At 47.5% G+C, this 25,668-nt stretch overlaps 2 protein-coding genes across 2 annotated transcripts in view; one reads left to right on the top strand and one right to left on the bottom strand.

Annotated features, from left to right (window-relative positions):
• The window catches only part of LOC129697702 (zinc finger protein 585A-like), a 76,060-nt gene that overhangs the window by 6,744 nt on the left and 43,648 nt on the right, over positions 1–25,668 (bottom strand). Inside the window, exons 8-9 of the mRNA XM_055636410.1 lie at positions 14,379–14,538; positions 14,089–14,274 (exon numbers count right to left, since the gene is read on the bottom strand). Of these exons, the coding sequence (XP_055492385.1) occupies positions 14,089–14,274; positions 14,379–14,538 (346 nt within the window). The remainder of the gene's footprint in view (positions 1–14,088; positions 14,275–14,378; positions 14,539–25,668) is intronic.
• LOC129697642 (zinc finger protein OZF-like) lies at positions 11,221–17,497 on the top strand. Its single transcript, XM_055636354.1, has 2 exons — positions 11,221–11,306; positions 13,829–17,497. Exon 2 carries the CDS (start codon positions 13,939–13,941, stop codon positions 15,169–15,171), a length of 1,233 nt encoding a protein of 410 aa, XP_055492329.1. The 5' UTR covers positions 11,221–11,306; positions 13,829–13,938; the 3' UTR covers positions 15,172–17,497.

Raw genomic sequence — 25,668 nt, 5'->3', positions numbered from 1 at the left:
ACGGGACGGTGTATGTGGGTGTGTGTGCGTGACGGGATGTATGTGCGTGTGACGGGACGGTGTATGTGGGTGTGTGTGTGCGTGACGGGATGTATGTGTGTGACACGATGGTGCAGTGGGAATTTCACTAAACTGCTGACAATGTTAAATGCTTTGCAAGTTCTGCATTAAACCAGTTTCTAAGACGTTAAATCGTGTTTTCATCCAAATCACATTTTCCACCGGCGGAACTGAGAATTGTATTCTATTCTAAACTTATGATTATCGATTTAGCATGAAAAAACCAGTCTGATGAAGGGTCTTGGCCCAAAATACCACCCATTCCTTCTCTCCTGAGATGCTGCCTGACCCGCTGAGTTACTCCAGCACTTTGTGTCTATCTTCTGAGAAAACTTTTAGCAACCAGGCCACACACACACAGACAGATGTAATTTGTGATATTCTAAAACTATAACTCTTTTCAATTGAATACCAATTTACAACACCATCTAGTAAGATCAAGAAGATGTTTTTATTCATAGAGTCTCAGAATGATACTGCACAGAAACAGGCCCATTGGCCCAACTTGCCCACTCCGGCCAATCTACACTGAAGAAGGGTTTCGGCCAGAAACGTCGCCTATTTTCTTCGCTCCATAGATGCTGCTGCACCCGCTGAGTTTCTCTCCAGCAATTTTGTGTACCTTTGTCCATCCACACTAGTCCCACCTGCCTGCGTTTGGCCCATATCCCTGCAAACCTGTCCTATCCATGTACCTGTCCAAGTGTACCTTAAACGATGGGATCGACCCAGGCTCCACTACCTCTTCCGGCAGCTCGTTCCATACACCCACCACCCTCTGTGTGGAAAAGTTACTCCTCAGGTTCCTATTAAATCTTTCATCTTCCCATCTTCCCCCCCTCCCCCCCACCTTCACCTTAAATCGAAGACCAAAGGACATAGGTTTAAGGTGAGAGGGGAAAAGATCCTCATCAATCTTCTCTGAGCCCTTTCCAGCTTGATGACATCTTTCCTATAAAATGGTGCCCAGAACTGAACACAATGCTCTAAACGTGGCCTCACCAATGTCTTGTACAACTGTAACGTGACCTCACAACTTCAATACTCAATACTCTGACTGATGAAGGCCAATGTGCCAAAAGCTTTCTTGACCACGCTGTCTCATGATGGCGCAGCGGTAGAGTTTCTGCTTCACAGCGCCAGAGACCCGGGTTCGATCCTGACCATGGGTGCTGCCTGTACGGAGTTTACACATTCTCCCCGTGACCTGTGTGGATTTTCTCCAGGCTCTCTGGTTTCCTCCCACGTTTCCAAAGACGTGTGGGTTTGTAAGTTTATGGCTTCAGTAAAGATTGTATGTTGTCCCCAGTGTGTGTAGGATAGTGTTAGTGGGCGGGCATCGCTGGTCAGCATAGACTCGGTGGGCCGAAGGGTCTGATTCCACGCTGTATCTCTAAAGTAAACTAGTGTGTGAATGGGTGATTGCTGGTCAGCGCAGAAGCGGTGAACAGAAGGGCCTGTTTCAGCGCTGTTTCTCCCATCTGAACTGTGTCTCCAAACTTGAGGAAAGAAATTCTTGCTATTGAGGGAGTGCAGCGTAGGTTCACCAGCTTAATCCCGGGATAGCGGGACTGTCATATGTTGATAGATTGGAGCGGCTGGGCTTGTATGCTCTGGAATTTAGAAGGATGAGAGGCGATCTTATTGAAACATATAAGATTTTTAAGGGTTTGGACACATTAGAAGCAGGAAATATGTTCCCAATATTGGGGGAGTCCAGAACCAGGTTTAAGAATAAGGTGTACGCCATTTTTAACGGAGATGAGGAAAAACTTTTTCACATAGACAGTTGTGAGTGTGTGCAATTCTTTGCCTCAGGGAGCAATGGAGGTTGGTTCTCTGGATGCTTTCAAGAGAGAGTTAGATAGAGCTCTTAGGGATAATGGAGTTAAGGGAAATGGAGAGAAGGCAGGAACGGGGTACTGATTGTGGATGATCAGCCATGATCACATTGAATGGCGTTGCAGGCTCGAAGGGCCGAATGGCCTACTCCTGCACCAATTGTATATTGTCTAACTCTGCGGCAAGGTGGCACAGCGGTAGAGTTGTTGCCTTACAGCACGTATGTTTCTACGTCACTATTGTGGGAATGCAGGGTAGGTTCACCGGGTTGATGCACGGGATGGCGGGACTGACATACGATGAAAGAATGGATCAAATGGGCTTGAATTCACTGGAATATAGAAGGATGAGAGGGGATCTTATAGAAACATCTAAAATCCTTGAAGGAATGGACAGGCTAGATGCAGGAAACATGTTGCTGATGTTGGGGGAGTCCAGAACCAGGGGCCAAACAGTTTAAGAATAAGGGGTAGACCATTTAGGACTGAAATGAGGAGAAACATTTTCCACCCAGAGAGTTGTGAATCTGTGGAATTCTCTGCCACAGAAGGCAGTGGAGACCAATTCACTGAGCGAGTTAGATTTAGCTCTTTGGGTTAACGGAATCAAGGGATATGGGGAGAAAGCAGGAACGGAGTACTGATTATGAATGATTAGCTGTGATCAATTTGAGGTCAATTTGAGAAGGAGAACGTTAAATCGGAAGTGGCAGTGATGCAGTTGAACAAAGGGGACTATGAAGGCATGAGAGGGGAGCTGGCCAAAGTAGACTGGAAAGGGATCCTAGCAGGAATGATGGTGGAACAGCAATGGCAGGAATTTCTATAATATATAATATTTATTTATATAGCACTTTTAAACCAAATCACTTTGAACCAAAGTGCTTTACAGAGATTGATTAAACTAATTGAATAGATTAAATGTCAATAAATCCATACAAAATAAAAAAGAAAAAGAAAAAAAGACACAGAACAGTACACTATAGAAATCACCAAGAAACGTCCCCCCACAGCAGAATTCACTGGCATAATTCTGGGCATAATCTGGATGACGCAGGATCATTTAATTCCAAAAAGGAAGAAAGATTCTAAGGGGAGTAGGAGGCAACCGTGGCTAACAAGAGAAGTTAGGGATAGCATAAAACTAAAAGAAAAGATGTATGACACAGCAAAGATTAGCCAGAAGCCAGAGGATTGGGAAAGTTTCATGAACAACATACGGGCTTAAAAGATGAATTATGAAGAGAAGCTGGCCAGGAGTATAAAGAAGGACAATAAAAGCTTCTTTAGATATGTTAAGGGAAAAAGAGTAGCAAAGTCAAATGTGAGTCCCTTGAAGGATGACACGGGTGAAATTGAATAGGTACTTCAGATCAATCTTCACTAAGGAAGACACAAACAATCTCCCAGATGTACTGGAGGACAGAGGATCTAAGGGGGTAGAGGAACTGAAATAAATTTTCATTCGGCAAAAAATAGTAGTGGGTAAGCTAATGGGACTGAAGGATGATAAATCCCCTGGGCCTGATGGTCTGCATCCCAGGGTCCTCAGGGAGGTGGCTCGAGAAATAGTGGATGCATCGGTGATCATTTTCCAATGTTCAATAGATTCAGGATCAGTTCCTGTGGATTGGAGGATAGCTAATGTTATCCCACTTTTCAAGAAAGGAGCGAGAGAGAAAACGGGGAATTACAGACCAGTTAACCTGACTTCGGTGGTGGGAAAGATGCCCGAGTCAATTATTAAAGAGGTAATAATGCCTCATTTGGATAGCATTAAAATGTTTAGTCCAAGTCAACATGGCTTTATGAAAGGGAAATCATGCTTGACTAATCTTCTGGAATTCGAGGATGTGACAAGTAAAATGGATGAAGGGAGCCAGTGGATGTAGTGTATCTAGACTTTCAGAAAGCTTTTGATAAGGTACTGCATGGGAGACTGATGCCTAAAATTTAAGCACATGGTATTGGGGGTAGGGTGTTGATGGATAGAAAATTGGTTGGCAGACCGGAAGCAAAGAGTAGGAGTGAACGGGTCCTTTTCAGAATGGCAGGAGTGGCGAGTGAAGTGCCGCAAGGCTCGGTGTTGGGGCCGCAACTGCTTACCATATATATTAATGATTTGCTAGAGGGAATTAGGATCAACACTAGCAAATTTGCAGATGACACAAAGCTGGGTGGCAGTGTGAACTGTGAAGAGGATATTAGGAGGTTGCAGGGTGACCTGGACAGGTTGAGTGAGTGGGCAGATGCGCGGCAGATACTGTGTAATATAGAAAAATGTGAGGTTATCCACTTTGGCGGCAAAAACAAGGGGGCAGATTATCATCTCATTGGGGTTAGGTTAGGTAAGGGGGAGGTGCAGCGAGACCTGGGCGTCCTCGTACACCGGTCACTGAAAGCTGGCAGACAGGTACAGCAGGCAGTGAAGAAAGCTAATGGAATGTTAGCCTTCATAACAAGAGGATTTCAGTATTGGAGTAAAGAGGTTCTTCTGCAGCGGTATAGAGCTCTGGTGAGACCATATCTGGAGTATTGTGTACAATTTTGGTCTCCTAATTTGAGGAAGGACATTCGTGTGATTGAGGCAGTGCAGCATAGGTTCATGAGATTGATCCTTGGGATGGCGGGACTGTCATATGAGGAAAGATTGAAAAGGCTAGGCTTGAATTCACATAAGTTTAGAAGGATGAGGCGGTGTCTTATAGAAACATATACAATTATAAAAGGACTGGACAAGCTAGATGCAGGAAAAATGTTCCCAATGTTGGGCGAGTCCTGAACCAGGGGCCACAGTCTTAGAACAAAGGGGACGTCATTTAAGACTGAGATGAGAAAAAACTTTTTCATCCAGAGAGTTGTGAATTTATGGAATTCTCTGCCACAGAGAGCAGTGGAGACCAAATCACTGGATCATAGAAACATAGAAATTAGGTGCAGGAGTAGGCCATTCGGCCCTTCGAGCCTGCACCGCCATTTAATATGATCATGGCTGATCATCCAACTCAGTATCCCGTACCTGCCTTTTCTCCATACCCTCTGATCCCCTTGGCCACAAGGGCCACATCTAACTCCCTCTTAAATATAGCCAATGAACTGGCCTCAACTACCCTCTGTGGCAGAGAGTTCCAGAGATTCACCACTCTCTGTGTGAAAAAAGTTCTCATCATCTCGGTTTTAAAGACAGTTAGATAGAGCTCTAGGGGCTAGTGGAGTCAAGGGATATGGGGTGAAGGCATGCACGGGTTATTGATAGGGGATGATCAGCTATTGTAAACCAATCTACAGCCATTATCACAATGAATGGCGGTGCTGGCTTGAAGGGCCGAATGGCCTCCTCCTGCACCTATTGTCTATGTTTCTATGCAAAAGCTTCTCACTCCACACCACCATCTATATCTCTCCTGTGACACTCAGCATGAGGAAGGGTCTCGACCTCAAAACGTCGCCAGAGATGCTGCCCATCCCACTGAGTTACTGCACCATTTGGTGGTCTGGCCCCCCTTGAGGTTTTATCTCAGGTTTGCAGCCTCTGCATAGGTATGTTACAAAACTTACCTTCAGCGGCGCTGCAGTTCTGCCACTGGCCATGTGCGCGGCTTTGGCGCCTTTGAGAGGGGAGCGGGTTTAGAATGCCGTTTTCTACAGCCTGTTGAAGTCGAACTTTGTCAGGTTATTTAGCTGCTGAAGAAAAATCGATCCAACTTCTAAAGCCGTCAACGCCAACAACGGGACGGATGTCACGTACGGGACAAAGCAAGGTAAGCCGTTTATTTTTACATATAAACGTGCTTCTTAGGATGCCTTTAATCAAAATTTCGCATTGCGAAAAGGTGATTTAGGCCCCATACGAATCAGCAGTGTTTTTCCTGCCAATATGGGGTTTAAATTCACCGCAAATGCAATGTTCCAATCGATCGCGTTCCACAAAATCCCACTCGCAAGATGATTAAAATGGCCATTAATTTACGGGAATTAAACACTAAATTCCTTCCATTTCGCCTATAAATTCATGACAATGAGATTAAAAAATCATGTTATATTGTGAATTCCTATGTGAATGTCATTTGGACACTTAGGCCATTTAAAAATGTTAACCTTTTCTTAAGAAATGGATAGATGTTTAGACCTTGTATACAAATTTAATTTTTTATTTTTTTTATTTTTTTAATATTTTATTTTATTAGAAGTAAGCACAGTCATATGGCACCAAAGTGCCTAATATATATTTTCATAATACATTTTATGTACAACTTTTTTTTTTTGTTACATTGAAAAAAGATGAGAATAAGAAAAATAAGTTAGATAGTAAAGGATAGAAAGATGTGAAATATATAGTGTGTGAAGAAAGAAAACGAGTAAATGAAGAAAGTTGAGAGAGAAAATAGTGAAAAGAAAAGGAGATCATTATTTATAGTCTTGACCAACCCTCGTCCAGTCCTGAAACAGTTATTTTTTACAATTGTGTTGCACCATATGATTCCAAAAAAACGACGAATGGAGACCAACTCGTTATGAATTGGTCTGATTTATCCATTAGGAGGAATCACATTTCTTCAAGATGAGCGGTGTCCAACATACTTGCAATCCACATTTTAAGCGTTGGTATTGATGTACCCTTCCAAAATGTAAGTATTAATTTTTTTGCTATTATTAAACCATAGTTAAGGAATAGATTTTGAGATGTGTTCAATTTATTCCCATCTTCCATTACACCAAATATAATCATTTCAGTATTAGGTTCCATTCTTGTCTTGAATAATTTTGTAAGTATTTCAAAAATATCATTCCAAAATCTATAAAGTTTTATGCAGGAAACTAATGAGTGTGTTATAGTTGCCTTTTGGGCTAGACATTTATCACAAGTGGCGGATATATTTGGATAAAATTTGTTCAATCTTGTTTTTGAATAATATAATCTATGTACAATTTTAAATTGAATTAGATTATGTCTTACATTAATTGAACATTTGTGAATATATATCAGGTATTTTTTCCCATTTAACCTTCGTAATTTTTATCATTAATTCCCGTTCCCACTCTTCTCTAAGTACCTCTGTCGATGGTAGGTCTATATTTAGAATACTATTATATAAATAGGATATTAATTTTTGTGATTAAGTTAAATTTTTGTGAGTCAGCTTCAATATTCATTGCTTCTTCCAATAAGTCAGGAGTTTACTTTTTGATATCCTTGTATATTTTTTTCACAAAGTCGCAAATCTGAAGATATTAAAATATTGGTTGAATTTTTCAATTTAAATTTTAATTGTAGTTGTTGGAATGATAGTAGGTTTCCCATTTCGTACATATCCCTGATCCTTCTAATTCCGAGACTTTCCCATTGGTTATATGTCTTATCAATAAGAGATGGTTTAAATAAAGGGTTATTCGCTATTGGCATTAACAGTGATAGATTTCTTATTTTAAAGATAATTTTATTTGTTTCCAATTCTTATTGTACCATATATAATTGGGTTTCTTATATATTGTGTTATTCAGTTTTTTGATTTAGGGGGAAAAGAGGATCGTTCCTATATTACAAGGATGACAATCCTCCTTCTCCATTTTTATCCATTCTGTCTGTTGTATAGAACTATCCAACCAATAAATCATATTCTTAATATGCACTGCCCAGTAATAATACATAAAATTCGGAAGTGAAAGTCCCCCGACCTCTTTTGGTTTACATAAGTGTTTTTTTGTGATTCTATGTGATTTATAGTCCCAAATATAATTTGTAATGTTAGAGTCTAATTTTTAAAAAAAATATTTTGGTATATATACCGGTATAGACTGAAATAGGTATAGTAATTGTGGTAGGAAGATCATTTTTATTGCATTTATTCTACCTAATAATGATAAGGGAAGTGTTTTCCAAAATTTAATCCGTGTATTAAGTTTATTTAATAAAGGTATGAAATTAGCATTGAATAATGCTTTATATTTTCTAGTAATCTGAATACCCAAATATTTAAATTTTTCTGTTGCGATTTTAAAGGGGAACTTCAGTAAGTGTGTAGGTTCTTGAGGTTTTAATGTCATGATTTCGCTTTTGTTCCAGTATATTCTATATCAAGAAAAATACCCTAATTCCTCTATTAAGTTTAATAAATTTGGTATGCTCGTTTGTGACTTTGTAATATATAAAAGTATATCGTCTGCATATAACTAGCTACAATTAGGTAACCAACTAATTATATGCTTTAATTTCAGGTCATCCACGTAAGATTGTTTCATATTTGTTTCAGAATGCTTCAATCTATAATAACTGAAAAGGGGGAGAGAGGGGAGAGAAGGGGGGGGGGGGGGGGGGGGGGGGGAGGGGGAGGGGGGGGGGGAGGGAGAGAGGGGGGGGGGGGGGAGATTTCGGGGAGAGATTTGGAGAAGGAGAGAGGGGGGAGGATATGTCTTAGGGGGGAGACAGGGGAGAGAGAGGGGTGAGAGGAGAGACAGAGAGGGAGAGAGGAGAGAGAGTACATCCTGGAGAACAACCAGTGGCTGCTGGAAGTAAGTACCAAGCACTGGGTAGAAACGGTGGAAGATAGTGGACTTCAAATGGGGGTGGTTGGAGAAAGCATCCTGCTTGCCTGCTAGACTTTCACTTACTGTAACTGCAGGAAAAATGTTCCCGATGTTGGGGGCGTTCAGAATCATGGATCACAGTTTAAGAATAAAGGGGGGGCAGTTAGGACTGAGATGGAGGACAAACCTTCTTCACGCAGAGAGTTGTGAATCTGTGGAATTATCTGCCACAGAAGGCAGTGCAGGCCAATTCACTGGATGTTTTCAAGAGAGTTAGATTTAGTTCTGGGGCTAACAACATCAAGGGATATGGGGAAAAAACAGGAAAGAGGTACTGATTTTAGATGAATAGCCATGATCATATTGAATGGCAGTGCTGGCTCGAAGGGCCGATGGCCTATTCCTGCACCTATTTTCTATGTTTCTATGCTTGAGTATATGGTAATAAAACTCGATCACCTGATTTTGAAGCATTCATGCATGGTGGAGGTATAATGTAGTTATAGTCATACAGTGTGAAAACAGGCCCTTCGGCACAACTTGCCCACACCCGCCAACATGTCCCAGCTATAGGCGGTACCGCTTCCTGTTGGAGGCGCAACGAGGAGCGGCCTCCAACAGGAAGAAGCCTGGGACTCAGGTGCCGACTTACCTCACCGTCGCGGAGCTGGCCGAGACCGGAGCGGGTGGAGCGGTGGAGGAGCGTTGCCGCTGCCGCTGCTGCTGCTGAGTCGGAGGCTGCTGCTGCGGGTCTGCGGACGACGGCACCGGGAGCCCGCGGCTCCCTGGAGGGAGACCGCTTTTCGGGGCTCCTGCACCGGCGACTTCTCCCGCCCGAGTTGCGGGGTCGAAGAGCTCCTGGAGCGGGGGCTTAGCACCACTGCCCCGCGCGGCTTGGAATGCGGGACTTTGCGAGCGCACACCGGGGACTCCAACATCAAGACCCGGTGTGCGACCTCGCACCACCCGGCGTGGCTTTAATGGCCGCGGGACAATCGCCATCGCCAGCCGGGGGCTTTGACTTTGACTCTGACATCGGGGGGGAGAGAGTGCAGTGGAGAGATAAGTTTATTTGGCCTTCCATCACAGCTATGTGATGGATGTTTATGTAAAATGTAATTATGTTGTGTCTGGGGTCTATTTGTGTGTAATGTATGGCTGCAGAAACGGCATTTCATTTGGACCTCCAGGGGTCCAAATGACAATTAAATATACTCTCTCTTGACTATGCTACCTGCTTTTGGTCCATACCTCCAAACCTGTCCTATCCATGTATCAGTCTAACTTTTTCTTAAATGTTGGGATGGTCCCTGCCTCAACTACCTCCTCTGGCAGCTTGTTCCATACACCCATCACTCTTTGTGTGGATAAAGTTACCCCTTAAAAAGTTACCTCTTAAAAATACTTCATCCAAAAAACATTGAAATCATACTTCTGCAGGGCACTAAAACATGATTTTAACACATCAAATTTCAAAACGTTCCTACCCTTGGAGGGGGGACCCCCTTCTTCCACACCCTCTCCCCACTCGGTTGCTCCACTCCCTCACCAGGTACCCCCAAGGCCAGTGATCAGTGATCGCACAGCCTCCCCCCTTTCAAAAACGCTCCAATCCAATTTAAAGCATATATATTGTATTCAAGTGTAAGTTAAAACACTCGCTGCAGTATGCCCCATATTGCACAATTTCAATGGGAGGGGGACACCCTCCTCCCACCCCCCTCCCGGTCACTATGCTCCCTCGGGCTTGGTCTCTCACAATTTCTCACTCCCAACTGTCACCCAATGTTGGCAGCCCTGGATTAGCCGTTTGCTCACTGCATTTCAACAACTAAGGCATTATTTGTGTTTTTTCTTGATTCCTTTGGCATCTGAAAAGTTTCAGGTGATAAATCTGGCTGTAAATTTTTTATTTCGCCCATGGTTCTCGTGGGTTTTTACATACAAAATGAAAATGCAGCTGAAGAAAAATTTACAGCCAGATTTATCACTTCTGAGACTTTTTAGATACTAAAGGAATCAAGAAAAAACACAAATAATGCCTTACTGAAATGCAGTGAGCAAACTCGATAATTCCCAATATTTTCAATTCCGATATCTGCACAGCCACTGTTTACCAAGCGCTTTAGCTGCTGTAGTCCATTCAGTTCTCGCTTCTCTTTACCTTCATTTCGCTTCACTTTTGGAATTCTGAAGTTGGGTACATGTCTTTCACACTTACCCCGACTCCCACAATTTTTTTCAGCGCAAAAATTCAACATTTTGGCGGTTTTTAACAGGTAGGAAAGTACACGTTTCTAGCATTAATAACATATACCGGAAGTGACGTATGTCCTCCAGATGGATTGGGCGGCTCCGTGCGTCAAGCCCTATGACCCAGTGACCTTACGTGCAACCCCCCTATAGGGAACATAACTTTTTTAATACTGAAGATATGAAAGTGAATTAGGTGTCAAGTTAAATTATTTTTATGCTTTATCTGATGGGATAAATTGCAGGCTTGATTTTTCAAATCTCAATATTTTGTAACATTGCTACTCTGCAGCAAAGATCTGCAGCTTCCGTGAGTTTCCTCTCCCCCCCACGTGGTGCAGGAGCCGCGGGGGTGGGGCCGGCCGTGCCCTAGCAACCGTTGCTAGGGCGGGAGTTGCGGCTCCGATTGGCGGAGGGCGCTGTCTGTCCGAGGAGCGGGTCTACGGATCAACCTATAGAACGCGGTCACCTGCGACGAGATGTGGGCGGTACCTGGTCCTTTCTGACGTTGACCCGGGGGAGGTGAAACGCGCTCCTATTGGCCGCTGGCGCTGCCCGTCAGTGCGGGGGCGGGACCTGCTCGCCGGTCACGTGAGTGACGAGGCTGCTCAGCGCCGGGAACCACAGGTGGGAACATTCGCCGCCGCCGCTCGGCCCCGCGTCCTTTCCCCTTCCCCCTCCCCCTCCCCCATTACCGAGGGCGATCTTTCGGCCGGCGACCCGTGGAGCCGATGCCCGAGGCGGGTGGGGCGGGAATGTCAGTAGGTCTGGGCGCCCCCTGGTCCTCCGATTGTAGCGCCCCCCTCCAACCCCACCCCCCCCCCCCCCCCCCCCTCAACCCCTGGCGGCGGGAGGCGGCGATGCACCTACCCACGTTCCGCGCAGCCGCTGCCCGACCCTCTGATTGACTCCAGCACTGTGACCTTCTTCCCATGATGCATGCTGCATCCCCACGTGACTCACACCAATAACCGGCGGGGCGGGGCCGCCAGTCACTGACGTCACCGCCAGTCCCACACGGGTTGGGGGTGACGTCAGGGCCAAAGATCTTATAGCGGAGCAAGATGGGCCACTCCTGCTAAATGCAATGGGCTGACGTGTAGTACGCTATGGAGGGGATCCTGGGCATTTTCCCCGCCCATTTTAGTCGCCTGACCCGACTCGCAGTGTAATCAATGTTGCGGGGCACCAGTTTGTGTGGGTTAGATTCATAAATCTTTCAGTTCAAACTTCTTGTCAAGAATAAAATTTGACTCTGGTAATTGTCATTTTTAATGTTTTTTAAATCATTTCTTTTTAAATCAAGTCAAGTCAAGTTTATTTGTCACATACACATATGAGATGTGCAGTGAAATGAAAGTGGCAATGCCCGCGGACTTTTGTGCAAAAGACAAACAACAAACAACCAAACAAACTATAAACACAATCATAACACACATATTCTTTTACATAATAAATAATGGAAGGAAAAACGTTCAGTAGAGTTAGTCCCTGGTGAGATAGGCTTTTACAGTCCGAATTGCCTCTGGGAAGAAACTCCTTCTCAACCTCTCCGTTCTCACCGCATGGCAACGGAGGCGTTTGCCTGACCGTAGCAGCTGGAACAGTCCGTTGCAGGGGTGAAAGGGGTCTCCCATGATTTTATTTGCTCTGCAGTTGCACCTCCTGTTGTATAGTTCCTGCAGGGGGGGCGAGTGAAGTTCCCATAGTGTGTTTGGCCGAACGCACTACTCTCTGCAGAGCCTTCTTGTCCTTGGCAGAGCAATTCCCAAACCAGATGGTAATGTTCCCGGACAAGATGCTTTCCACCGCCGCTGCGTAGAAGCACTGGAGGATCCTCGGAGACACTCTGAATTTCCTCAATTGCCTGAGGTGGTAAAGGCGCTGTCTTGCCTTACTCACGAGTGCTGAGGCATGTGATGCCCATGTCATATCCTCGGAGATGTGGACTCCCAGATATTTAAAACAGTTCACCCTATCCACAGGATCCCCATTTATCCTAAATGGAGTGTACGTCCTCGGATGATGTGCCCTCCTAAAGTCCATGATCAGCTCCTTTGTTTTTTTGATGTTCAAGAGGAGGCTGTTATCCTCCTCTTAAATGGCTCACAAGCAGTGTTTGAGTTGATTTTGTAGTAACCGGAACCGACCCAACTCGCAGGGTAATTGACATTGCGGGGGAAGTTTTGTGTGTGATATAGGGTTAGATTCATAATTCTGTTAGTTCATAATTCTGTTAATTCTTGTTAAAGAATAAAATGTTTATAAACACACATACATGAAAATTATATAAATGTATATAATCATATAACACACACAATTATATTTCTTCTGATCCAATAATTAACTTTATTTCAGACTAGACAAGGGACATTAAATAAGAATCATTGTAAACCTCCCCGCAACTTCACACACACTAGGCCTTATTCCCCCCCCCCCCGGCATTCCCTCGCCTGCCCCCACACTACAATGTCTCCCCCCCTCCTATGCCCCTCTCCCCGCTGCCCCGCACTCCCTCTCCCGCTGCCCCGGGCCGCGCTCTCCCGCTCCCCTGGGCCGCGAACTCATTCTCCCGCTGCCCCGGGCTGCGCACTCCCTCTCCCCGCTGCGGATCTAATCTTTGGCCGGAAGTGAGATGGCTGAGCAAGATGGCGGAACAAGATGGCGGGGGCTGGTTGCTAAAATTAGTCATATAATCAACCATGAATCCGCCCATGAGCGTACTACACTTTTGCGTGAGAGTAACCCATCTTGCTTCGCTATAAGATTTTTGGTCAGGGCACCGGTCGGGCGTGTGGCATGCGTCACTGTGCAGGGCGGGGTTAAGTCACGGCGCAGGGCATCTGGCTGGCAGGCAGCTCGACGCGGTGCCCAGTTGCTCAGCGCCCCCCCCCCTTCATCACCTCCCTTCTCCCCCTCACAATCTCCTCTCTCCTCCCTTATCCCCCTCCCCTCACTTCCACCGTCCTCATCCCCTTTCCCTCTTATCTCCCTCTCCATTCTCACCCTCACCCCCACCTCTCCCCCTCCTCATCTGCCCCATCCCCCGCTCCCCTGTCACCCCCGTGTCCTTTCCCTCCCCCCAGCACTAGTAATATTCATGTGTTAGTAATGTCCTGTTTGCCAGCTTGTTGACCCTCTGTTCGCAGGGTTTCGAAGCCATTGCTGTGGACGGAGAGTTGTGGACGTGAGTGGCCATTGAGGGTGTCCAGGGTGCCGGTGAACCCCCCCATCTGATCGTTGTGTGGGCTGAGCTACGATGGAGGACCACATGACGGGCCATAACAAGGAGAAGCGTTATGTGTGCGACGTGTGTGGCAAGGCCTGGCAGTACCCGAGTCTGCTGGAGACCCACCGGCGGGAGCACACAGGAGAACGGCCCTATAACTGCTCAAAGTGTGGCAAGAACTTTGCCCGCAATGGCCACCTGCGGCGGCACATGCGCGTGCACTCCGGCGAGAAGCCCTTCACCTGCTCCAACTGCAGCATGAGCTTCAAGACAACGCAAGAGCTGACGAATCACCGGCAAGTTCACACGGGCGAGAAGCCTTATGGCTGCTCCGTCTGCGGCAAGAGCTTTGCCCGGTTGTCGGGGCTGCAAGAGCACCGGTGGTTTCATAGTGGTGAGCGGCCCTTCACCTGCTCCGACTGCGGCAAGGGCTTCACCCGCTCCAACAGCCTGCTGGAGCACCAGCGCACCCACACCGGCAAGCACCCCTTCACTTGTGCCCAGTGCGGCAAGCGCTTCTCCCGCTCCGCAAAGCTGCTGTTCCACCAGCAGGTGCACGATGGCGACCGTCCCTTCCCCAGGCCATTCGACTGCTCCGACTGCGGCAAGAACTTCATGAGGGCGTCTGACCTGAAGGCCCACCAGCAGGTGCACACGGGCAAGAAGCCCTATGACTGCTCCACCTGTGGCAAGAGCTTTGCCCGGTTGTCGGGTTTGCGGGTGCACCGACGGGTGCACACGGGCGAGAAGCCCTTTGGCTGCTCCACCTGTGGCAAGAGCTTTCCCCAGTTGTCAGGGCTGCAGGTGCACCAGCGGATGCACAGCGGTGAACAGCCCTTCACCTGCTCTGACTGCGGGAAAGGCTTCAAGTCGTCCACGCACCTGAAGATGCACAGGCGCCTGCACACTGGGGAGCGGCCTTATACCTGCAGTGACTGCGGCAAGGGCTTCACCAGCTCCACCAAGCTGCTGTCCCACCAGCGGGTGCACGCCAGCGACCATCCCGTCCCCAGCCCGTTGTGTGGAGAGCGCTTTGCCATGGCCTCACACACCCTGTCTCACCAGCGCATGCACACCATTGGCCAGCCCTACGACTGCCCGTACTGCGGTGAGGCATTTGACAGCTCGCGGGGGTTGCGGCAGCATCGGCGGGCCCATGCCGGCGAGCAGCGGCTCGCACTGTGGCAAGGGTTTCAAGAGGGCACGGAAGCTGGGGGAGCACCAGCGGATCCACACCAGAGAGAGGCCCGTTGTGTGCGCTGAGTGTGGCAAGGGTTTCACCAATGTACCCACAGCACCAAATTTCCCACAACGGTGAGCGTCCCTTCCCCTGCCCATCCTGTGGTAAGAGGTTCACCCGCCTTGACCACCTGCTGGAGAGTCCACACCAGCCAGCGCCCCTTCACCTGCCCATCCCGCTCTGTGGCAAGGCATTTGCCCGCTCCAGCCTGCTGGCACACTGCGACGTGGATAGCTGCTGTTCAGGTAGAAACAAAATGCTGGAAGGAATGGGTAACGCTTTGGGTCGAGACCCTCTTCAGTGTAGACCTGAAACATCATTCATTCTATCTCTCCAAAGATGCTGACTGACCCGCTGAGTTACTCCAGCATTTTGTGTCCTTTTTGGTAAACCAGCATCTGCAGTTCCTTGTTTTTAAACCATTCTAGTTAACCATCTCTGCACCTTCCCCAAAGCCTCCACATCAGTGCTGTAATGGCCAGAACTGTATGCAATACTGCAAATGTTTCCTGACCAATGTCCCTTAAAGCTGCACATATAGATTCCTCTCTCCTTGTCTCAGAACCTTTTATCTCCTTATTTTCTCTTGACCTCTGTCACTTACTCCACTCATCAGCCGATCACCCCCCATCTGTTAACATCATGTCAGTCTGAAGAAGGGTCCCGACCTGAAACGTCACCTGTCCATGTTCTCAACAGATGCTGCCTGACCCACCGAGTTACTCCAGCACTCTGTGCAACGTAACCTATCCATGTTCTTCACAGATGCTGCCTGACCCACCGAGTTATTGCAGTATAACTGAAACAATACACTGAAGTTTGACCACTGGACATAATACATGCTGAATTAGTAGAATAGAGTGATACAGTATGGAAATGGGCCCTTCGGCCCAACTGGTCCACACTGACCAACATGTCCCAACTGCACAGGTCCCACCTGCCTGCATTTGGTCCATAGCCCTCAAAAGTTGTACTATCCATGCACCTGTCTAACTGCTTCTTAAACGTTGCTATAGTCCCAGCTTCAACAACCTCCTCTGGCAGCTCATTCCATACACCCACCACCATTTGTGTGAAAATGTTACCCCTCAGATTCCTATTAAATCTTTTCCCCTTTACCTTGAACCCATGTCCTCTGATCCTCAATTCCCCCACTCTGGGATTCTGTGCATCAAACTAAATTGTGTCCTATGCAAGATCCCAGCATCTGCAGTTTCTTGTGCCTCCCTCACCTATATCCACCTATCACTTCTGAAGAAGGGTCTCAACCTGAAACATCACCCATTCCTTCTTTCCAGAGATGCTGCTTGTCCCGTTGAGTAACTCCAGCATTTTGTGTCAACCTATCACTTGCCAAGCTTTGTCCAGTCCCCATCTTTCTTTTCCAGCTTCCTTCCCCCCACCCTCTTCAATCAGTCTGAAGAAGGGCCCACACTCTAAATGTCGTCTGTCCATCTCAGGGCTCTCGCTTAACTTTTTTTCCCTATTGCCAGCCGGGCAACCTCGGCAGCTTTTTAAGTTGCCAAATGACAGTTTAGGTGGTCATTTAAGATGGCTTGCATGACGTGTGCGATAATGTGCTCAGACGAAGTGCGTAGTTACCAGTCGGAATTATGGTCATTGAAGCATTCACATATTATTTCTGCTTCAAATAAAGTCGCAAACTAAACATATTCACCGATCAAGACATGATGTATACCACAATGACATGCAGCAAAATTACAATACAGTATCTCATCTCTTTTTACACGTTGCAATGAATGCAATTTCTATTATCTCTTTCCACTTTCAAACAAAAATATGGTCATTCAGCGTATGATCAACCTCGGTGAGACCAAGCGAAGGCTTGGCGATCGCTTCGCACAACACCCCCACTCAGTTTGCAATAACCAACCTGATCTCCCGGTGGCTCAGCACTTCAACTCCCCCTCCCATTCCGAATCCGACCTTTCTGTCCTGGGCCTCCTCCATGGCCAGAGTGAGGCACCCAGCAAATTGGAGGAACAGCACCTCATATTTCGCTTGGGTAGTTTACACCTCAGCGCTATGAACATTGGCTTCTCCAATCTCAGGTAGTCCTTGCTTTCTCCCTCCTTCCCCTCCCACTCCCAGCTCTCCCACAGCCTCCTGTCTCCACCTCTTCCTTTCTTTTTCCCGCCCCCCACCCCTCCCAACATCAGTCTGAAGAAGGGTCTCGACCCAAAACTTCGCCTATTGGGCAGTTTACACCCCAGCAGTATGAACATTGACCTTCAATTTCAGGTAGTCCCTACTTTCTCCTCCGCTTCCCAGCTCTCCCTCAGCCCACTGTCTCCGCCTCTTCCTTTCTTCTTCCCGCCCCCCCCCCCCCCCCCCCCCCCCCGAAATGTCGCCCCCCCCCGCACACCTTCACATCAGTCTGAAGAAGGATCTCGACCCGAAATGTCGCCTATTTCCTTTGCTCCATAGTTGCTGCCTCACCTGCTGAGTTTCTCCAGCATTTTTGTCTACCCATTCACACAAGTTCTGTTATCCCACTTTCCTCACCCACTCCCTGCACATTAGGGGCAATTTTACAGAGACAAGTTAACCTACAAAGCCAATGCATCTTTGGGATGTGGGAGGAAACCCACATGCTTGCATGGGGAATGTGCAAATTCAACACAGACAGTGCCCGAGAACAGGATCGAACACAGATCTTTGGCGTGTGAGGCAGCAAGTCCACCAGCTGTGCCACTATATTTTATTTTCCAACACACAAAAATTTATACGTTGATACCTTTGGTTACTAAAAAAAAAGAAACTATCCATTTTCAGTCTTAAATCTCTAAGTGACGCTATGTCCCCCTTTACAGCCACTGTATGTTTTAATTCAGTTGAAGGCTATTGGGGCAGTAAATTGGCCATAAAGTTGCTGCCTAAAATTGCCAGAGACCTGGAATTAATCCTCGGTGGGCCGAAGGGCTTGTTTCCATGCTTTAAATTAAACTAAACACACTAAAACCAGAGGAAATCTAAAGAAGGGTTTCTACCCGAAACGTCACCCAATTTCTTCTATCCAGAGATGCAGGCTGCTTCATGGAGTTCCCCCGCACAAGTAAAGCATGGAATAGTCTTCACCCTACCATAGGTACCAACCAGACGCAACTAAATTTAAGGTAGCTTTTTTTCCCCCAAGAACCCTTTTTTGCTTAAGTCCAATTCAAGAGTCAAGAGAGTTTTATTGTCATGTGTCCAAGATAGGGCAATGAAATTCTTGCTTGCTGCAGCACAACAGAAAATGTAAACATAAAACAGAACAGAAGATAAAGGTTCAGTGTGTCTATATACTCTAGACCATATATATACACAAAAATAAACAGATAAAATGCAATAGGCTATTATTTTTCAGAGTTTGGGGTTTGATGGTGGTGGGTCCACCAGTTTAAATTCCATTTAGAATATCTTTGGAGGACCAGGACCAACGACTGTGAGTCTGCAATGTACTTGCAATAAATGATTTGTTAGCCATTAATGACAATGCCATGAGTTGTTTGGCCTGCTGCCCTTTCTTGCTTGAAGCTGCAATTCCAGTGAGTGCAGAGGTCATGCTGATTGCATAATTACCGGTAACTGCAGAGGTCACGCTGATTGTGAGTGCCTGTGTGTGAGTGTGAGTGTCTGTGTGTGTGAGTGTGTGTGTGTATGAGTCTGTGTGTGTTTGTGAGTGCGTGTTTGTGAGTGGGAGGGAGTGTGCCAGCCCAAGAATCCATTTGGCCCACAATGTCCATATTAGCCCTCTGGAAATCAGTCCCTTTGGCCCACAACACCATGCCAGCATTCAGAAAGCCCCCTCCTTCCCACTGACCAGCAAGATTGGAATTGGTGGAGAGGTGGAATATTGCGTTGGGGGACCAGCCCTCCCGTGTGAAGCTGGGACCCAACGGGTCCCACTTTGTCTAGTTCTCTCTAAAGCAGTGGAGGAACTCAGTGGGTCAGGCCGTATCTGTAGAGGGAAGAGAATCTAAGGCCCCACAGGGGAAAGACCACCCCCACCTCTCCTTTCCAACATTCTCCACCCCCCACACCAAGCAGTCTGAAGAAGGGTCCTGATCTAGAATGTTGCCTGTCTATCCTCTCCAGAGGTGCAAGTTACTCCAGGAGATTGTGTCTCTCTTTGTAAACCAGCATCTGCAGTTCCTTGTATCTAGACTATGCGTGCATTTCACCCTACACTTGCGCTCGGTCCGCCAAGGCCTGCTGATTCTCCCGGTTGCCAACCATTTTAACTCCCCTTCCCACTCCCACACTGGTCTTTCTGTCCTGGGCCTCCTCCATTGCCAGAGTGAGGTGACATGCAAACTGGAGGAACAGCACCTCATAGTTTACAGCCGAATGACATGAACATTGAATTCTCCAAATTAAGGAGTCTCACCACCCCCCCCCAATCATGTCCTGAAGTCTGTCCCAGCCCCATCTCTGGTTTCCAGCTTTCTCCTCCAACTCCATCAGTCCAAAGATGGGTCCAGACCCGACACGTTGCCTGACCATTCCCCTTCAAAGTGCTGATAGAACTCAGCAGATCAGCCATCCATGGTGCGAAACGGATGGGGAAGGGTCTCAACCTCGAAACATCTCCCATTCCCTCTCCCCAGAGATGCTGCCCGTCCCGCTGAGTCACTGCAGTATTTTGTAGTCTGGCCCCCCTTGCGGTTTTATCTCAGGTTTGCAGCCTCTGCAGCTTCTGTGTTTGTTTCCCCCCACGTGGTGTAGGAGCCGCGGGGGCGGGGCCGGCAATGCCGTGGTGATGGGGGCTCCGATTGGTGGAGGGCGCTGTCTGTCCGAGGGGCAGGACTGCGGATCTGATTGTTTAGACGCAATAGGCGATACCTGATCCTTTGTGATGTCGGGGCTGGGGAGGCAGGCCCTGCTCCCGTTGGTCTCTCTATAAGGGAGTCCTCCCCTTTACATCGGGGACCTGGGGTGGAGCGTGTTACCCATGGCTGTGGCCTGTAACAGATACTTGGCCGGTTCACGGACTCGTCAGCCGCCTGTCACTTCTGTGGTGAGGAAGACACCGTGTTCTATATGTACATGCAGTGTGAGAGGTTGCAGCCCATGTTCGACTATCTGAAGGGGCTTTCCTCAAGTTTTGCCTACATTTTAGTCCCACACTCCTGATATTTGGGCACCTGGTACAGAGGGGGCAATGTCAGGAGGGAGGGGAGGATCTCCCTGTGCGTCTGCTCCTGGGCCTGGCCAGTGGGTTATGGGGAGGAGGTGGGTTGTGGGGGCGGGCTAGGCTTCCGGTCCTTACGAGATTGTGTCCGTTTGGAGACCTCCGCCGGCCATCCCGCAGCTCCAGTAAAGACGTGATGGTGCGGGAAGCAGCGGACCGGCCCTGGGAGTGACCGGAGAAGAGACTAATCCTTGCGGCGCTGACTGGCAGGAGAGGAGATCGATCTGCGCACGGGCGATGTTTACGATTTTTTAAACCTGGCTAACTTTTACAATAGATCATCGATCGGAACTTGAATTAGTGCACTCGCAGCACAGGAGTGGGCTGGCGAAAAATGATAGCGCTATCGTTTACCGTTTTTGTGCAAATAGAAAAAACGCGCAAACTGGAAGATAACAAGATCAGACTTTTAGTTATGTACTTGACTAAGTGGGAAGCGTTGGGGGCGTGTGTGCGGGGGGGGGATGGGGGTGTAGGGGATGGGGGGGGGGGGGGGGGGGGGGGGGGGGGGGGGGGGGGGGGGGGAGTGTGGACTCACTCGGCTGCTCTGGACCAGAAGTGGTCAAGTTGAGACTTGTCTAATTTTCTGAATTTTGTGAATGAAGAAGGAGGCAAATTCATTGCAGGCCCTGGTGGACAGAAGTTCACAGGCCACTGACACAGGAGGGTTTGTTAGCCTGTCGACAGTAGCAAACAAGGCACGTGCATTATTATTATTTTTGGTGATGATGTCAGAGAAGAAGGACTGCCTTGCATTTCTCAGCTCCAAGCCATAAATGCAAAGTCTCTCCCTATAGATGTCATAGTGAACCTGGAGATTTGTTTCTTGCCACCAAGTCCAGCTTTTCAACACTCTTTTTCTGTTTTTACCGGTGTGGCATTTCTCCATGGAGATCTTTTCTTACTAGAGACAGCCTTCACCTTAGTGGGTGCCATGGCATCAATAACATTTGTAATTTTATAATTGAAATGATCTACAAGCTCATTAACTGAGACCCAAGAGGGAGCGGGTGATGAAGGGAAAAGTAGAATAAATATTTCACTGGTGTTTTCAGTGATATACCGTTCAGTGACTATCTTTTTTTGAACATTTGTGTGCACGGAGATAGTGCTGTCAAAGAAAACACAGGGATGATCAGAGAGAGCAACATCAGTCACCACAATCTTGGAAATGTTCAGACCATTGGAGATAACGAAGTCCAGAGTGTGCCCTTTGTTGTTTGGGCTCCGACACATGCTGAGTCAGCCCGTAGTTATCAAGAACACAACACAGTTCTTTAGTCCCTCTGTCCTGGGAGTTGTCAACATGAATGTTAAAATCACCAACAATAACTACACAATCAAAGTCAATACCGATTATAGACAGCTGTTTAGTAAACACATCAAAGAAGCTTGCACAGTATTTCGGTGGCGTGTAGATATTTAGGAATATAGCTCCTCGAGAGGAATTCAGCTGAAGAGCCACATACTCAAAAGAAGCAACATTATCAAGATATCTGCTTGCATTGGAGTGAGTCATTAAACATGGCGACTCCACCACCTTTCTTATGCACTCTAGCCTTACTCATAAAACTGAAGTTGGGAGGGGTTGTCTCGATAAGAACAGCTGCACTGTTATTTTGGTCCAACCAAGTTTCAGTTAAAAACATAAAATCAAGATTGTGCTTAATAATGAAATCGTTGATTAAAAAGGATTTTCCTGCCAAAGACCTGACATTTAATAAAGATAGTTTTAGTGTGTTAAAAGCATTATCTGAGGTACACAAAAGTACTGGAGAAACTCAGGGGGTGTGGCAGCATCTATGGAGCGAAGGAAATAGGCAATTTTTCGGGCCGAAACCCTTCTTCAGACTGATGTAGGTTGGGGGGTGGGAAGAAGAAAGGAAGAGGAGGAGCCATCGGGCTGAGGGAGAGCTGAGAAGGGGAGGAGACAATAAGGGCTACCGAAAATTAGAGAAGTCAATGTTCATGCCGTTGGGGTGTAAACTGCCCAAGCGGAATATGAGGTGCTGTTCCTCCTGTGGTGTTCACTCTGGCCGTGGAGGAGGCCCAGGCCAGAATGGTCATGGATTCGGAATGGGAGGGTTAGTTGAAGTGCTGCGCCACCGGGAGGTCAGATTGGTTATTGCGGACCGAGCGGAAGTGTTCGGCGAAACGATCGCCAAGCGTACGCTTGGTCTCACCGATGTAGATCAGCTGACATCTAGAGCAGCGGATGCAATAGATTAGATTGGAGGAGGTGCAGATGAACCTCTGTCGCACCTGGAACGACTACTTGGGTCCTTGAATGGAGTCTAGGGGGGAGGTAAAGCGACAAGTGTAGCATCTCTTGCGGTTGCAGGGGAAAGTGACCAGGGGGTGTTATGGGAGGGAAGGGAATAATTGACAAGGGAGTTACGGAGGGAGCGGTCTTTGTGGAAAGCAGATGGGGGGGGGGGGGGGGAGGGAGATGGGAAGATGTGGCGAGTAGTGGGGTCACGTTGGAGGTGGCAAAACTGACGGAGGACTACTTGTTGTATGTGACGGCTAGTGGGGTGAAAGGTGAGGACTAGGAGGACTGTCCTTGTTGCGGGTGGGGGGTTGGGGAGAGAAAGCAGTGTTACGGGGTATTGAAGAGACCCCAGTGCGAGCCTCATCTATAGTGTGGGAGGGGAACCCCCATTCGCTGAAGAATGAGGACATTTCTGATGCCCTGGTGTGGAACGCCTCATCCTGGGAGCAGATGCGGTGTAGATGGAGGAATTGGCCGTAGGGGATGGAGTCCTTGCAGGAAGCAGGGTGGGAGGAAGTGTAGTCTCCACCACTCGTCACATCTTCCCATCTCCCCCCCCCCCCCCCCGCCCCTCCCCCCCCCCCGTCTGCTTTCAGCAAAGACCGTTCCCTCTGTAACTCCCTTGTCAAATCTTCCCTTCCCTCCCGCTCCACCCCTTCCCCGGGCACTTTCACTTGCAACCGCAAGAGATACTACACTTGTTGCTCTACTTCCCCGCTCGACTCCATTCAAGGACCCAAGCAGTCTTTCCAAGTGCGATAGAGGTTCACCTGCACCTCCTCCAACCTCATCTATTGCATCCGCTGCTCTAGATGTCAGCTCCCCCTTACTTCCAATTTGTTCTACCTGCCACTGTCATCTGAAACCAATCCAGTTACATGTGTGGAACTGAACACAAAGTGTGCTGTGGGTGGAAGGGAAGGTTCCTTTAGCAAACGTGGGAAGCCAAGTTTGTTCGTTCGTTCGATCTATCTATCTATCTATCTATCTATCTATCTATCTATCTATCTATCTATCTATCTATCTATCTATCTATCTATCTATCTATCTATCTATCTATCTATATCTATCTGTCTATCTGTCTATCTGTCTATCTATCTATCTATCTATCTATCTATCTATCTATCTATCTATCTATCTATCTATCTATCTATCTATCTATCTATCTATCTATCTATGTCTGTCTGTCTGTCTGTTTGTCTGTCTGTCTGTCTGTCTGTCTGTGTGTCTATAGAACGGTCTCTACCCGAAACGTCACCCATTCGTTCTCTCTGGGGATGCTGCCTGTCCCGTTGAGTTACTCCAGCTTTATGCATCTATCTTCAATTTGAGAGTCAAATAAAATACACAGAGTGCTGGAGGAACTCAGCGGGCTATGGAGGATATGGATTTTGAGTTGTTTTGGGCCAAGAATAGGAAGGAAGATGCAGTTGGGGGGGGGGGGGGGGGGGGGGGGGGGGGGGGGGGGGGTGGTGGGGGCGGGGGGGGGAGAAGGAAAAGGGCAGAGGGTGAGGATTTGTGAGCCGGGGGCCGTTTGGGGAGGGGAAAATATCCCCCCATAACTTACGTTTATAGCGGTCCCCCATCGTCGACCTCACATGAACGGGAGATCGGGTCGGGACCCGAGGGAGTGGGGGAGAGAGAGACGCTGGAGGCCGGGACCAGAGGCACCGAGACCCGGAGTCGGTAAACTCCTGACACTGCGGGTGCCCTTTCCCAGTGTGGAACAGATGTGAAGCCAACCCTGCCCAGCCCAGCCCAGCCCAGCCCAGCCCAGCCGTCGCTGTGTGTGTGTGAGAGAGAGAGAGAGAGCCGGGTGTGTTCTGTGTGAGAGGGACCCTGAGTTTGCTGCAGCTCCACAAGGCCATGAGTAACAGCCCGTGAAATCTGGCCCGAGGCTGGTCGACCCAACGCAAGGCCCGAACCAAAGGAGATCTGTGTGGCCAAAAACTACTCAAACTTATCCAACTTAAACTTAAACTTACCAAAAAATAGTAGTTTCTAGGATGAACCCCTGAAAACTATACCTAAAGTGGGACAGAGTGCAACACAGAATCTTGGAAAAGAGAAATAAATAAATAAATAGACAGATAAATAAATAAATAAACAAATAAACATAAAATGCTGCAGACAGATCAGAGCAGCATAACATGCAGAACAAAGAACTGGGAAATAGTATACCCGCCTAAATGCAAGAGCGAAAATGCAAAAGAAAGACATAAGCAGAAAACCCTCCAGGAAAACCCAGAGGTCCTTTACGCTGATTTCACCCAACATCAAGGGAGTAGGATGAAAAGTAACCTAATATTCTTCACCAACTGCATCAATCCATGGAGAGACACTATAATCAAAAACTACCCACATGTCCACAGGAAGGGGATTGGATATGGGGGCAGACTAAAAGTATGCAAAGACCAAAGCCTGGATGCAGACGATCCCCTCCTTACTATTTCCTACAATCAAAAAAGCAAGATATGATACAGGGAAACTCAGAAAACTTGGCCTCTTTTGAAGAGGTCTTTCCCCTGCTAAAAGAGAAGGTAAATGAAAAAAGGACCAATACCCACCAGGGTAACTATGAATATGACAGTCCACTAGAGACAACTGCTGCCATGGCCATCTCTACCCCTCCTACACCTCACAATTCAGATCACCAGCTGAGAAAGAACCTGGCTAATCTAGAACTCGAGTTCACGGAACTTAAACAAGCGCAGGCTAAGCAACTCTACCAGCTTAAAGAGGACTTCAAACAGCTGAGGACGAAAAATGGGAATAACCACCTATGAGACGAAGAGAACCCTGGAAGAGCTGAAACAAGAAAACTGTGCACTCCGTGCCCAAATATCCAAAATGAAGGAGGACATGAATAAGCAGGGAAAATAATTTGTCAAGCAGCTCCAGAATGTCAGGGACATTCACCTAGAAGTCCTAAAAAAAGACACATGAAAACACACAGAGCGCAGCTGCTGCTCGCTTTCCCATACCTGCTCTGACCTCTCTGAGGTGCACTCAGCACACCAATGCACCATTTGTGGACAGCCCTACTGCTAC

Source organism: Leucoraja erinacea, chromosome 5 (assembly GCF_028641065.1).
Source record: "Leucoraja erinacea ecotype New England chromosome 5, Leri_hhj_1, whole genome shotgun sequence".
NCBI classification, from domain to species: domain Eukaryota; kingdom Metazoa; phylum Chordata; class Chondrichthyes; order Rajiformes; family Rajidae; genus Leucoraja; species Leucoraja erinaceus.
This window is presented reverse-complemented; position numbering and strand designations above follow the sequence as displayed.